Source organism: Oreochromis niloticus, linkage group LG17 (genome assembly GCF_001858045.2).
Source record: "Oreochromis niloticus isolate F11D_XX linkage group LG17, O_niloticus_UMD_NMBU, whole genome shotgun sequence".
Taxonomy (NCBI): Eukaryota; Metazoa; Chordata; class Actinopteri; order Cichliformes; family Cichlidae; genus Oreochromis; species Oreochromis niloticus.
Window position 1 is genome coordinate 36,948,513 of NC_031981.2, and position 13,783 is coordinate 36,962,295.

Genomic DNA, 13,783 nt, shown 5'->3' on the forward strand with positions numbered 1-13,783 from the left:
TAGTCAGGGAAACACCAAGCTACAAGCTAGTTTTCATCAAAATGAGTGGTCCTCAGGGAGGAGCAGGGGTGTGTCCGGAGTGAGAACTAGGGTGCCACTGACCCCTCCCACCATCACCACCAAACCTTAAATAAACACTTTGCCCTTGGCCCCCATATGCCACTTCATTTCAAAAGTCCTGTAAACAGCCCTGGATACCTTCTGGATGTTTAGTAACATCAACAAAACTACAATACTGAATCTGGAAATAAATGAATAATTTACATGGGAAGGGGTATATAAGTTGAGGAAAATGTGGAATCATTACTCAGTGAATCAACTGGTTCGGTGTTTGAAGTTTGATTTTAATGAATAGTGGAAGTTCTCTGATGCCACGTTCCATTTTAATAATATAAGGGTGAAATCTTCTGACAAGAATTAGTGGAGACTGCGTGGTCCTGAGAACTGAGACTTGGGTGGACTCCTGGACTTATCCAGGGAGTTCCAAAAGGTTGATTCTGTTCATCTGGACATTTTCAGTGGGAGAAACACTGACTGAAGTATACACTTGGATGACTGACCAAATGTTTCTCCCGCTGAGAACGTCCAGATGAACAGAATCAACCTTTTGGGATTTACCTGGATGATTGAGCATGCATCAAGATATCCAGGGAGTTGCCTTATTACAAACTATTCCTTTCTGTATGAGTAACAGCTGATATGTGAGATGTGTCATTTCTGTCAGATCTTTAGTTGTCTGCGTGTTAATGAACATACTGTCATTTTGCATGAATTCATGCGTCACTCTGGGGTTGTCTGCAGTGCATGAAACTGAATTATAATAATGCATTGGGGCTACTAACTCACATGCAGACAGGAAATCTTGCTATGAGGGTGTCTCTGAATAAATGATAAGCTGATGGAGAGGAACCACATCATTCACAGTTAGAGTTTGCAGTCTGTGATGCTATAAAACCTGTTACAGAACCAAATCATTTTTAAATATTAAGCACTATAACACGTTAAGCAATAGTGACTCTGTAGCAACATAAAGACAGAAACGTGAATGTTGCTCTGTGTGCAAACCTTAAACGTGCATTCTGTCTAATTGGCACCAAAGGGTAAGTCCTCTGGCTGCAAACAGAAGCCTGGTTGTTTTTGAACAGGGGTATTCAACTCAGATTTAAGGAGGTCAAGTTAGAGCAAATTTCCTCCAATGGAGGTCCAAAAAATAAGTTGCACATGCATTATAATTCAATGCAATATATTTTACAGTAGCCTAAGAATTGAACCAGTGTCTGCACATGGTAAACAACTGGCTGTCAAATAAAGCAAGTTACAGTTCAAGAGTATTTGAATAGGAGTTTTCCATTTTCACACATGCTCTGAATAAAGGATTTGATTGGCTTAGTAGGGCCACGTGGGAGGAGTTGCAAGGCAAGAAGTCTGTGTGTTTCCTGTGTACATACATTTATGGTAAAGGAAAAGGCTGCATGGATTAAAATAAGGTAATCAGAGTAAAGTTAAACCGGTCTGTCAAAATAAAAGTAGTAATCGGAAAAGGTCTGGATCTGTAAAAAGCAGCGTCTGTCTGCGTCCAGATTTGGACCTCAGAGGAAGTAACTACTGGTGAAATAGGACATATAAGTATATAAGAAAAATGACCTTTCACCTCAAATGATCTATGACCTCAGCAAACACTTTCCTGATGAGTATAGGATCTTAATCTTAATAGTTTCAGGTCATAGTGAATACAACATGAACTATTTTTATTGTTTCCATTGGAGTCAGAAATGAATCAGATTTGCTTTAGGGCGTGTCATGTCACTATGTGAGTGTTGTTTTTTCTGTGAAAATTACAAAGATAAAGTTTGCCTTAATAATAGTGGAAAACAGGAGAAGAAAATAAAAATAGTCAACAAACTCAGGAACATCAAGAAATATTCTGAATCAAATGGGGTCTGGAGCTGAAAGGTGTTCTTCACCTGGAGAAAGAGGAGAGCAGGTTTTTCCATGTTCTGCATGAAGAATGAAGAGGTTTGTTTCAAAACTATATCAGCCATCCAGTCAAAATCACAGCATTACAGGAACTCTCTGTGTTTGACTTTATATATAGAAGTTGCATATTTTTGTTGTTTTGTGGTCATATTTTAGTCACACTGCTGTCTGCTCTACATACACACTTGAATTATGGACTGCTCCTGAGATTGTAATCCTTCTGGGACTTTCTCCCTTTGTTGCGGATGACTTCTGAAGTTCTCTTGTGCCATGATGAAGCCTGGTGTTTCATTACCTCGTGTGCACTGCCACCAGGAACCATCTGTTTACATTTGCAACTACTCGATGCTGTTTTTTCTTTCAATGTAAAGATTGGTGGTCTCACACACACACACACACACACACACACACACACACACAAAACACAGGAATCAATTATCAATTGTTTAATCTTGAAATATCACAGTGCTTTAACATAACTTTACATTTGCGGGAAACAAAAAATATTTCAGGATCTGACCACGTAACTACCAGCAAATCTCTGAGAAATGGCATATTGAGTTGATTTTTTAAACTTAAAAGAAGGGAATTAAAACGAGCCTGTTTTCAATTTTGGACTTAATTTTGTAGTTTTAAAAGTTTGTAAAGTTTTGTGGTATACTGGAGCATGTCTTCGTCCATGCTGAAACTGTGGGTTTGTCCTATAAAAATGGCACGTATTGGCTCCAGCATGGTTGGTGCTGCTACATAGGACTTTGCAGATGCAAACAACTTGACATTGCTGTTATAGTTTAAAAATATACACGTACTGTTTAATAACTGGAACATAGGCCACTCTTGTTTGTGGTTGTGTTGGTCCTTTTGCTGGAATTACAGACTTCATAGTGCACAAAGAAATTCTTTGTACTGCAGATTAAGTGGGCTGTGGTCATTCCCTTTTCAGTTGACCCCTTCCTTTCAGCCAATCAGCATTCAGCCTATGCACTGCATTATTGGCCAGAGGTAATGGGCTGATGTGACTTGTACCACTGATTGCATTCCCCTTTGCCTAGCTGGCCCAGGACCAGAACCAGCCTTTAACCTGAAAATGTCAGCTTCAGTGCATTTTCTCTAGCAGAAACATTTTTCATCAGTTTTCAGTGGCCGACTAGTAATTTGGGCATGGGTCATTGCTACTGCACAAAACGGCATCGGCTGCCTTCTTCCCTCCCTTGAACATATCTACAGACACCGCTGCCAAAACAGAACCACTAACATTCTCAGACACTCATCACATCCAGGTCATCATCAGCTTAGAAGAGTCGCCTGACGGTAAGCGGCCACCAAATAATAGACAACCAGTCTCAGGAACAGCTTTTTACCCCAGACCCATCATCACACATAACTCTGCCCATTAATGTGAAATAGCCTCTCCTTATGCAGTACTGATGAAGAGTTACCTATTTTGGTATTGTTCCAATTAAGTGAACAACTTGGTTTTACTCACAAATCCTGGAAAGATCACCTGGATTAATGCTAAGGACTGTTGTACCAAGATTTGTAACATTAGAGCCATAGACTTACAGATAAATAAAACAGATTTCAGGTGTTAAAGGCAATAAGGAAGTGCCTTAAACTTGCATTCTCCTTAAAGGCCACCACAGGCTGACTCCTGTTGTTACAAAAAGTCTCTTTTTAGTAAAACAGCTTTCAGCTATGACCTAAAAAAAGACTCCTGATGACTTTGCGGTCTCAGTCCCTAGTTTCACATTATATTGAATATAATCAGTCACTCTGGAATTTTAATCGCACTGACAACCAAAGGACACCTTCACACGGTAGCCCCGCCTTCTCTGGTACCCGTTTTACTCTGTGGAGCATTATTTAGAAAATTAAAATCATTATATACTGAAAAAAACCTTTAAATTAGTGATTGGGACCACAAACCTTGGAGATCTCACTCAACGGTACAAGTCCATCAGCGTGGTGAAATGGACAAAGAGTCAATATTTGAAGGGAAAGAAAGAAGCTGTGATTAAATGCACCAGGATGGTTCCTATGTTTGCATATTTTAAACTTAAAAATAGTTAGGGAAGTAGATAGATATCATACTGTGCTGCGCACTGATTTAGGTCATAAAACACATCACAGAAGTACAATACTCTTTGCACTGGATGGAGTGTTCAGAGTCAGTGTAAAAAACAGATACACACCAGTGATTATTGGCTAAAATTTCTACCATCCAACAATCCATCCTTGTCTCAACAAGAGAGCTGACATTAGACCGTGTTTCTGTTAAAGTTCAGGTCCTGGAGCATCTGACCGTTGTGAACGCTCTAAGGTTCATCTTGGATGCCAACAAAGAAGCAGACATCCTGTGGTGAGGAGGGATCGATGGCTGGATGTCTCTGATGAGACGAGGAGAAGGTAGATTTGGGGATTTCCCAGTAGTTGCTGTGGAGCTCGACAGAGGAAAGAGCAGGTGGGATATCTTTCTGACTGGGCTCACACTCCGAAGATAGCGGTGGAACACTCAGGCATTTCCTCAGGCAGGGCTCACTGTACAAAAAGCAATAAAAACAAGATTCATGTATAGAAGTAAGACGTGATCTGGACTCCACAATGAGAATAATGAAAACCGAAAAAAATGAAGATATTTTTCCAGCTTCAGGATTATTGGAAAGAGGATATGTCTGAAGGCGTCTGAGGCTAAACCTCTATTGTTTGTTTGAAAATGACTCTGTATGCCATATTTTCTGTCACCTCATAGCGCTGGCTTGTTCCCCTTTCCAGGCCTGTCGGTACACATCACCTGCCACCTCAAACAGCCAACGGACATCAGCGGGCACCTCTGGGATCCACTCTACAAACCTGGTCCAAAGCAAAGATTTGACACCAGCTTATTTTAAGATCAACACTCATTTGGTCAGAAGTGACATGCCGTTATTGATGCGACCTCTGTCTTACCTCTGGGCCACTGAGTATGCTGACTGTACAGGAAGTGTGTATGGCATGAGCATGTAGGAGGCCACCCTTACTGGCAGCATCCCAGATACCCTGCCATACAGTCCGGATCTCTCTTGGCAGGCCTCACAGAACACTGACAGCCACATACAGAATAGGACGCAGTTATTTAAACAACGTTTTAAAGAAGAATTCTGAATCTGTGCTTGTTCTGGAATCATACCATACCTTTCTTGATTGAAGTAGGCAGACTAATGTGTTCATCCAGCCTACAGTGCTGTTTACGAAGTAGTCGGAGCCTTCGGAGCACCCACTCCTTGGTTGTTTCAGTATTGTTGCAGCAGCTGATCGAGCTCTCTGGTAGGGAAGGGCCAGCAGTGGGACACTCCAGTGCAAGCAGGTCTGGTACCAAAAAACACCACATAGGTAACACAGTCCAAATGTCAAACTAGAGGCTGTTAGGAAAGTGTGTAAATTGTAGAATCACCAAAGCAACCAAGCAATAGAGGACTCACTGTTCTCTTCAAGAAAGCGTAGAGCATCTTTATAACCGCTCTGACACATCTCAGCCAGCACCTGTGGACAGGGAGGCAGAAAATATATATTCTACAGCCCCAATTCAAGAAACATTGGAAAGCTATATAAATGTTGCTGACCTAATAAAGCCGCAATTCATTCATGGAAAAAAGTTAAGTATTTACAATAAGACATTTTACTTCTTCATGAAAAATATCATCTCAGATATATCAAGATCCACCCTTCACCAATTTGCATGTTCTCCCCATGTCTGCATGGGTTCTCTCCGAGTTCTCTAGCTTCCCCATCTCCATGAGGTTAGTGGGGTTAGGTTAATCAGTGGTTCTAAATTGGCCCTAAGTGTGAATGTGAGTGTGAAATGTTGTCTGCCTCTCTCTTATATCATTTAGGATATGCTCCAGCCCCCCGGGACCATGAATAGGATAAGAAAAAGAGGATGGATGGATTTGAAGGTATAAAAAAGCAAGGATGGTACAACAAAGGGTGGAAAAGTAAGTGGTACTAAAGTGAAATAATCAGGTTGTAAGTGATTAGTATAAAAAACAGGATCTTAGAGAGGCAGAGTTTAAGAAAGTAAAGATGGGCAGAGGTTCACTAATGTGCAAAAAATGTTTCTACAAATTATGGCAATACCAATCTGAGCACACGCAAAAAGAACTGGTCCATGGAACAATCTCATGAAGGTGGACACACCAAGATATTAACTTTTAAGATTGTTGGAATCGTAATACTATAATATTGAAACAATCTCCCTAAAAAAATCAAATACTTCCTAACATATAGTTTAGCACTGTTAAAATTGTTATTGTTAAGCTTTACAGTGTTTTGGCAAGTGAAAGGTACAGAGTCATGTCATCAGGTCTGCTGTTAGTTTGTTTTACTGCGTAATAGCTTCAATACAAGCAAACTGTGACATTGTTAGGAGATGCTCATTTCATTGGCTGGAATGGTCAGGCCACAGGAGACACATATTTGCCAAGCACGCATGTTTGTATTAAGGTCTCACTGTGTTCAGGCATGTAATGTGTGGACTTGTTTTTCAGGTGAAGTGATATAGTGATATCATTCTAGGAAAAAACACACATCCCCCAGACACAGATAAGTGAGCTCATTGACAAAATCATAGGACCCAGATAAGGTATGCATACACACACGAGAAGGGGGTGAGGCTATATAGCAATGATACAGCAAATAGATGTACTCCAACAAGGTCAAAGGTCACCTTATCTTAGAGGTTAACTGACAGTCATCACAGTGGCAGGAAATAACAGGAGGAAACTTGGCTTCGATTTGAATAATAACAATTACATTTAGTGGCTGCAAGCTAAACCATTCAGTAATCTGCTGCAACATCAATGTATGGAATTACTTTAAATCATCCTGGTGATCCACGAGAAACCAAATCTGCTAATTTTGGGGAATCTGTTCAGGGGATATTAATTTAACAGATGTTTTAAAATTCAGGTTAATGTTGCATTTAGCACCATAGGACCTCTCTGGCACAAACATCAGGAAATCAACTATAGAGTCTGGATAGTGTTCACTTGATTCACTTAGAACTACTGTAATTAAAATGAAAGATAGTGTACAACACCACTTTGACTTCTGCTGCACAGCAGCCACTGTGACAACAGTTAGTAGGTAAATGTTACAATATACAAGCACAGAGAGTCACTACATTTTAGAGATTCTCTTAGGTAACGCAAAAAAGCACAAAATCAGACAATAGGTTGTCTGAGGTACCGCTGAGCTTCTAATGACTTTGCACCACATTTTCTTGCAGATATAGAGTTATAAGGTGGACTTTTATTATTTCTGTCTAGTTGTTGTCGATTTTTCTCATTGTTTATCCGAAGCTTAACACTTGTCATCCCGTTATATTAACGCTGTCTATTAACTGTCAGCAGAGCTAATTAGCTGCCAAGCTCCCACAGTAATTTTGTCAGTTTATTACCAACCATAGCTGCTAGCTGTTACCTTAATCATAACTTCACAGACAGCTGATTCTGCTATCGGGTAATTTTTGCGATCTGAGTGCTGCTTCTGATACTATTTCTCACTCAATTCTCCTCAGTAGGCTAGCCTCCATCGGTCTCTCCCATATCTCACTAGCCTGGTTTAAATCATACTTGTTTGATTGCACTCAGTTTATTCGACTTAAATCCTTTACTTCTCAGTCCTTTCCTCTGGTTGCAGGCGTGCCCCAGGGATCTGTCCTGGGGCCCCTTCTTTTCATTATCTACCTTCTTCTGCTTGGACACATTTTTCGTAAATACAGTATTCAGTTTCACTGTTATGCTGATGACACCCAGCTTTATTTGTCCAGTAAACCTGATACTGCTCTCCCCCCCGTCCTCCCTCACCCTCTGTTTAGCCGAACTAAATTCATAGTTCTCTTCTAATTTTCTCAAACTCAGTGGTAACAAATCTGAGCTGCTCCTGGTCGGCACTAAACAAACACCATCCAGAACTAATAGCTTTTCTATTACAATCAATAACTCGCTGGTCTCCGTTTCCCCATGTGTGAAAAGTCTGGGTGTCATCCTTAATGGTACTCTATCTTTTAACTCACACATCAATAACATCACTCGGTCTGCATATTTCCAACTCTGTAACATTAATCGTCTCCGTCCTTTTCTCTCCCCACATGCCTCTGCCATTCTTGTTCATAGCCTGGTCACTTCCCAGATCGATTACTGCAACTCTCTCCTATTTGGTGTTGTTCAAAAATCTATCCATAAGCTTCAACGTGTCCAGAACTCTGCTGCTCGTATTATCACCAGGACCCCTTCTATGCACCACATCACCCCTGCTCTGCAGCAGCTGCACTGGCTTCCGGTTAAATACCGCATCAATTTCAAGATACTTTAGTACACATTCAAGGCTATCCATCATCTCTCGCCTTCATACCTCTCTGACCTGGTTCAGATCACCATTCCTTCTCGGTGTCTCAGATCCTCCTCCTCTCTTTCTCTTTCCATCCCTTCCCCCCGGCTGGCCACCGTGGGGCGCAGGCCTTTCTGCTGCTCTGCCCCCCGTCTTTGGAACTCCTTCCTCCTGAGATAAGAAACATCACTTCCTCCCTCTTTTTAAGTCCAGACTCAAAACTCACCTATTCACATTAGCCTATTCCACATAAACTTTTCCATCAAACAGCTGGTTGATTTACTGCTTTGTTATTTTAGATTTTCAACTTTAAAAAGTTGAAAATCTAAAATAGGGTCTCCCTCCTTTTCCTGGTGGGATTGGCACATGCATGTCGCCGACTGGCCTCAGTCTAATGTTTTTTCCTCGTTTAGTTGACTAAGAAATGGGTCACCAGGAACATCCACGCCATGAGCAAAAGTAGAATGTCACTATAAAGCTGTGTCTGCACAGGAAGTGTGACCACAGTGGAATTCAGAGACCATTGAAAGTCTTCAAGTGACTATGGGAGAAATAACTTGCAGAGACACAAAACAGGCTGAAACTGAGATAAACTATTCTCTACTTAAAAACATGTGACTGAAGCGACTCTCAGTGAGAGTGCAAGATACTGCTGATTGACATATGACCTGGTAGTAAATACACTACATGGCCTACACAACCAAAGCCTGGAATGTCTGCAAGAAACTGGCCATCAGCTACAACGCAATGCACAACGAGTACATCGCCTCCAGTGTGGATGTAACTAGTGCTGCACAGGTACCTACCTTGGGTTCTGGTGGAAAGAGAGCCCTGCTGAGGCGGTACATGTTGCCCATGTTCATCTGGATGCTGGTGTTGGTGAAACGCAGCTCATGAAAGCTGGTGGACTTATCCCGTGGACAGATGTCACTTTCGCCAGAGAAAGGAGAGATGGTGATGGTGTTCTTCAGCTCTGACTGTGGCAGGTTATCACTGATCCCACCGTCTACGTAACGCTGAACACACATAGACAGTTACCAATATACCTGCACTAAACACATCACTCTTGGTTGTCATTTATAGAACAGGCCACGATGAAACACAAGGAAACTATTCTTTTCTGCTACACCCTGATAACTGGGCCAAATTACAGACTTTTTTGGTATGCACATTTTGATCCACCGTTTAATTTTTCCTGTGACTGCTCTCACCTACCATCACACAGGACACTTACAATTTTAAAACCCAGGCTTCACATTTGACACAATTTTAGCTTTACCCAGTTTTTATGTAATGAAATGTTCTGATTCCATTTCATTCTCTCGACCGATGGAATACGAAAGCAGGGCTTTCTAATTTAAAGCACTTAAAGGAATTAAAATCCTTTTAAGTGCCATTAGTAAAATGTCATTCAGCCTGCTAGACGTTAGCAACAGAGAATGCAGCCTCTGTGTTAGGAATGTGAAGCGTGATGGAAAGTAGGTCAGTAAGGGAACAGTTGACTGTGCACACAGAGTAAAAACATGTTGTTCTTTTTAAAGCTATATAAATGAATCTTTGCTACATGAGTGTATTTAATTAACTTAAATATAGTATAATTACTATTTTATTTCCTTAATAGTACTAGCTAAAGGTTTTAAAGGTTTTAGCACTTTATTTGTTTCTTTAGTATTTGGAGACATCTGACTGTGGCAGAACCTCATGGCCAAACATATCAGGCAAAGTGAAAAAAAGAACTTTATTAGAAACCTACACCTAATGTTAGACTTCTGTCTGCATGTGCATATGCAATCAGCCACACAACAAACATTTCAGTGAAATCACACATTAGCTTACTGAGCTGTACTTTCTCTGTGTTCACACTGAACTTCAGCACCAAGTTTCAGACAACAACGTCTATTCAGGGTGAAAAGAAACCAGGTGTCCTGTTTTGTTGTTTGGATGGAGTACAAATCTTTTACGGTATTAACTGCATTTGATTTTATACATTATAAATCCTGTGTTCATTTACACCACTGAAGTTGGGCCCCTATTCATTTTCTATGTATTTGGTGATTTTTGTCACTGTGTTTATCTTTGATTACAAAGCTTTTAGATTTTGTTATCACACTGACATGTCAGCTGCTTCAATTGTCAATAAGAATTTAAATAAACTTTAACTGACACAAAATTGCACTCATTTATTTGGGCTTTTCAATATTATTTCTGTTTTTTTTCTGTTTTCTTTGAGTCTTTCATTCCCTTTTGTAATTCAAAGTAGCATCTTCTTATTATTAGCTCCACCCTGTCCGCTAAAAATGGCATTTCTATAACATCAAACAGTGTTTGTTGTTGGACTCTTTTCATTTTTAATAAATGAAACCTGTATGAACTGTAAGTGTAACTGACAATTGACATTCTCTGATAGCAGAAACTGAAATGTTCTGATTATCACTAAAATATAAAAATGTGGTGGAGCTCAGTGATAGTGGCATTTCAGTAGCCACGCTGTCATTTTTACTACACCCATATCAACTGAACTTCAGTATAACTCTGAAAGGCGACATCAGCACTAACAACAGTCAAGTTTCTTTTTAGTTTCACTTGTAGTTTTAGTTTCTCTTCTGGATGACGTGTGTAGGTGCAAATTTAAAAAGTTCAGAACAGGCATTTTACTGTAAACGTAACTCCTACAGTCATCTCACTCTAAATTAACACACTGTATGTTGTAAGTCCCAGCAAAGCCTGTGTTTCCTCAGACAAGTGAAGAGCCAAAAGGGAAAAGTCAAAGTAAGTCGCTGAAAGTGTAATATCATTCAGATGCTGACTCCAAAGGAGTCTGACTCTAAACTCTGCCATTCAAAAAGCACTGACTGTTCTCAATACATGTTACGTCAGCACATTCGGCTAAGTCAGTGAAAATCACTCTTTCTTTTGAAAATATTAATTACCTAATTATTAAACCCAAGGCTTCAGAATGTAAGTCAACAAACCAACAGCTGCTACATTCATTTCTCTATATGGAAATAGTCATATTAATTATGTAATTAGTGTTACCATAGTTGCAATTTGCCAGATATCTCCATTATTTTTAGGATAATCCAGTCAACACTTAATGTTTGTGTATTTGTTAGGCAATTTCAAGGAAATTGGGTTGAATTCTAGAAGATGTTACAATTCTTTATGTTATCAGGTTTATTATTTTTATCTGCTGTGACTATGATGAACTCCACTTTTATGATTTTGCTATTATATTATTATATAACTGGATCTAAATCCAGTTCTGATTGTCTTAATTATAATTGTGGTAATAGCAGATAGAAAGTTGATCTGATTATTGGATGAGATTGCTGCCAAAGTCCAAGAGCTGCTGATAAGTCACAGTAAAGCAAACAGCTATATGCTGGGACCTGCAGCTTCTTTATCAATGCTCAGATTGACTACTTGTGTAGGAACACAAAGCCATCCCACAGTCTGTACTCTGTATATTAAATGCGTATTTTCCTTCTTCATTTTTAATGCTTAAAAAAATCTACAATCAAATGTGATTATACAAGACGACCCAGTTTTTTATGCTCAGAGGATTTCACTCTTTTGCATCCACTCAATGCTTTTCAACTTTGCTTATTGCTACATTTTTTCTTCACTCAAGCTTCCTTCTTCTTTTTCTGTTTTTTTAGTCACATGTGTGCTTCTGCTTCCCCAAAGCAGAAACACGCATACATACATGTAAAGAAGCAAACCTACCACTCCTTTGAAGCACGGAGGGATCAGTCCACAGTAGATGGGGATAAAACAGCTGCAGATGAGCGCCTGTGGATAGAGCATGAGGTTAAAGTAGAGAACACCCACCCCCTGTTATGTGGAATATATCCACCACCTCTTTCTCCTCACCTGAATGAGCTCATCTTTGGAGTCAAACTCTGACACGAGCACATTCTCCCCATCAGACACTCTGGTCAGAGAGACGCACAGTCGCTCTGAGGCCAGGGTGTGCGCGTCAGAGGGCAGGTTACGATTCAGGCCAGACCTTAACACCTTAATCAGGTTGAAAGTTGGATGAAGAGGGCCCAGGTTTCTCTTTCTGGCCTCCTTAGCCACCTCAATCACATCTTCACAGCATTTAGCTGGGAATGAAAACACGCCAATTAAGCCTGTATCAGTATTGTCTGACGCTATTGATGATAACCTGGGCGTCAGTCTAGGTTTACAGATGAAATCAGTCCGTAATGATTGCTTCATCATGAGAAAGAAAGTGAAAGGGTGCCTCGAACTCAAGCACAGTCATGTTGTGGTATGAGACAGTCCTATTTGAACACAACCTATACATATATACATGTATATCAATGAAAGACATTCTCTGCCTGCTCTGTATAAGCATTGCACATATATGAATTGATATGTCAAGTTTGCAGTACTACTGGTCTCAAGTGACTGACAAGTAAGATCTAACCTTGAACAGAAATTAGCTACTAGACTATTACACTTTTAATTGTGCTTTAGAGTGAATTTACAGTACACTTAATGTGGAACATGTGGAACTGCCCCAATGATCCAGTCTAATAGCTTTATACTCTATAAGGTTATTTTTTTTTTTTATGATGGGGGTTTCATGTGATTGTTTTGATCTTCTCTCTCTCCCTTTTTTGGGGTTTCTGCTGTAGAAATCTGAAAGGTGCCTTAGATATAAACGTTTATTATTACTTTATTAATAAAAACACCGACTTTATATATTTGCATGCTAACATGTTAATGGTTTTCACTATAAGTAGCCTATGTTTTAAACAACGTTTCATATATACAAATATTTTAAAGTATATTTACAATGTATACAACTTTCTACTAACTTTAAGGTTCCTGTTGTTTATGAAATCGACCTAAATCTCTCAAAACTCTTGTCAAGTGCAACTTTCTTTACGCCTGCTAACTCTACAGAAGCCTGCTATGTACAGACATGCTGAACCCATATTTATACATATCGCCAGCAGCCTATCAAATCATATTCGGTAATGAATATCATTTTACGTGTTTATTATTATTCAGGCTTCCGAGCCCCAGCATTGTATCTTACCTATGGGTGCCTCGCTGGCGAGCATCGAGGCGGTCAGCGCACCGGCCGAAGCCCCATACAGCTTAGTGGCCTCTTTGATAAGGTACGGAGCTTTCTCCAGCAGACAGCTGGCTACTCCGATATGATAAATGCCCAGGAAGCCGCAACCAGCGAAGGACAGGTTCCAGCCACGGCTTAAGTCGAACATAGCGGGGCATTCCCTCGCTGGGGTGTTCTGACAGCTAACGAAGACGGAGCAGGACACCAAGCTGTCAAGCCTGTCACCGCCGCGCGGCCAGAAGGAACGCACGCAACAAGACAACAACCAGCTATAAAAACAAACTGTGGTGCGTTCAATGACTGTCAGAAAACGCAATATTCACCGAATCAACACCACTATGTTCCACTTAT

At 40.2% G+C, this 13,783-nt stretch overlaps 1 protein-coding gene across 2 annotated transcripts; it reads right to left on the reverse strand.

Moving 5' to 3' along the window:
- Nucleotides 1–2,410: 2,410 nt before the first annotated feature.
- pnpla3 (patatin-like phospholipase domain containing 3) lies at nt 2,411–13,706 on the reverse strand. Of its 2 annotated transcripts, XM_005475579.4 has the most exons (10): nt 13,394–13,706; nt 12,217–12,449; nt 12,070–12,135; nt 9,150–9,359; nt 8,368–8,514; nt 5,436–5,496; nt 5,149–5,322; nt 4,924–5,056; nt 4,720–4,827; nt 2,411–4,515 (listed from the first exon to the last, which is right to left on the reverse strand). In XM_005475579.4, the coding sequence occupies exons 1-10, from the start codon at nt 13,578–13,580 to the stop codon at nt 4,293–4,295; spliced, it is 1,542 nt and encodes a 513-aa protein (XP_005475636.1). In that variant the 5' UTR covers nt 13,581–13,706; the 3' UTR covers nt 2,411–4,292. The 2 variants fall into 2 exon arrangements, with proteins under 2 accessions (XP_005475636.1, XP_003449836.1); XM_003449788.5 differs by lacking the exon at nt 8,368–8,514 and having other exon boundaries at nt 13,394–13,580.
- Nucleotides 13,707–13,783: the final 77 nt, after the last annotated feature.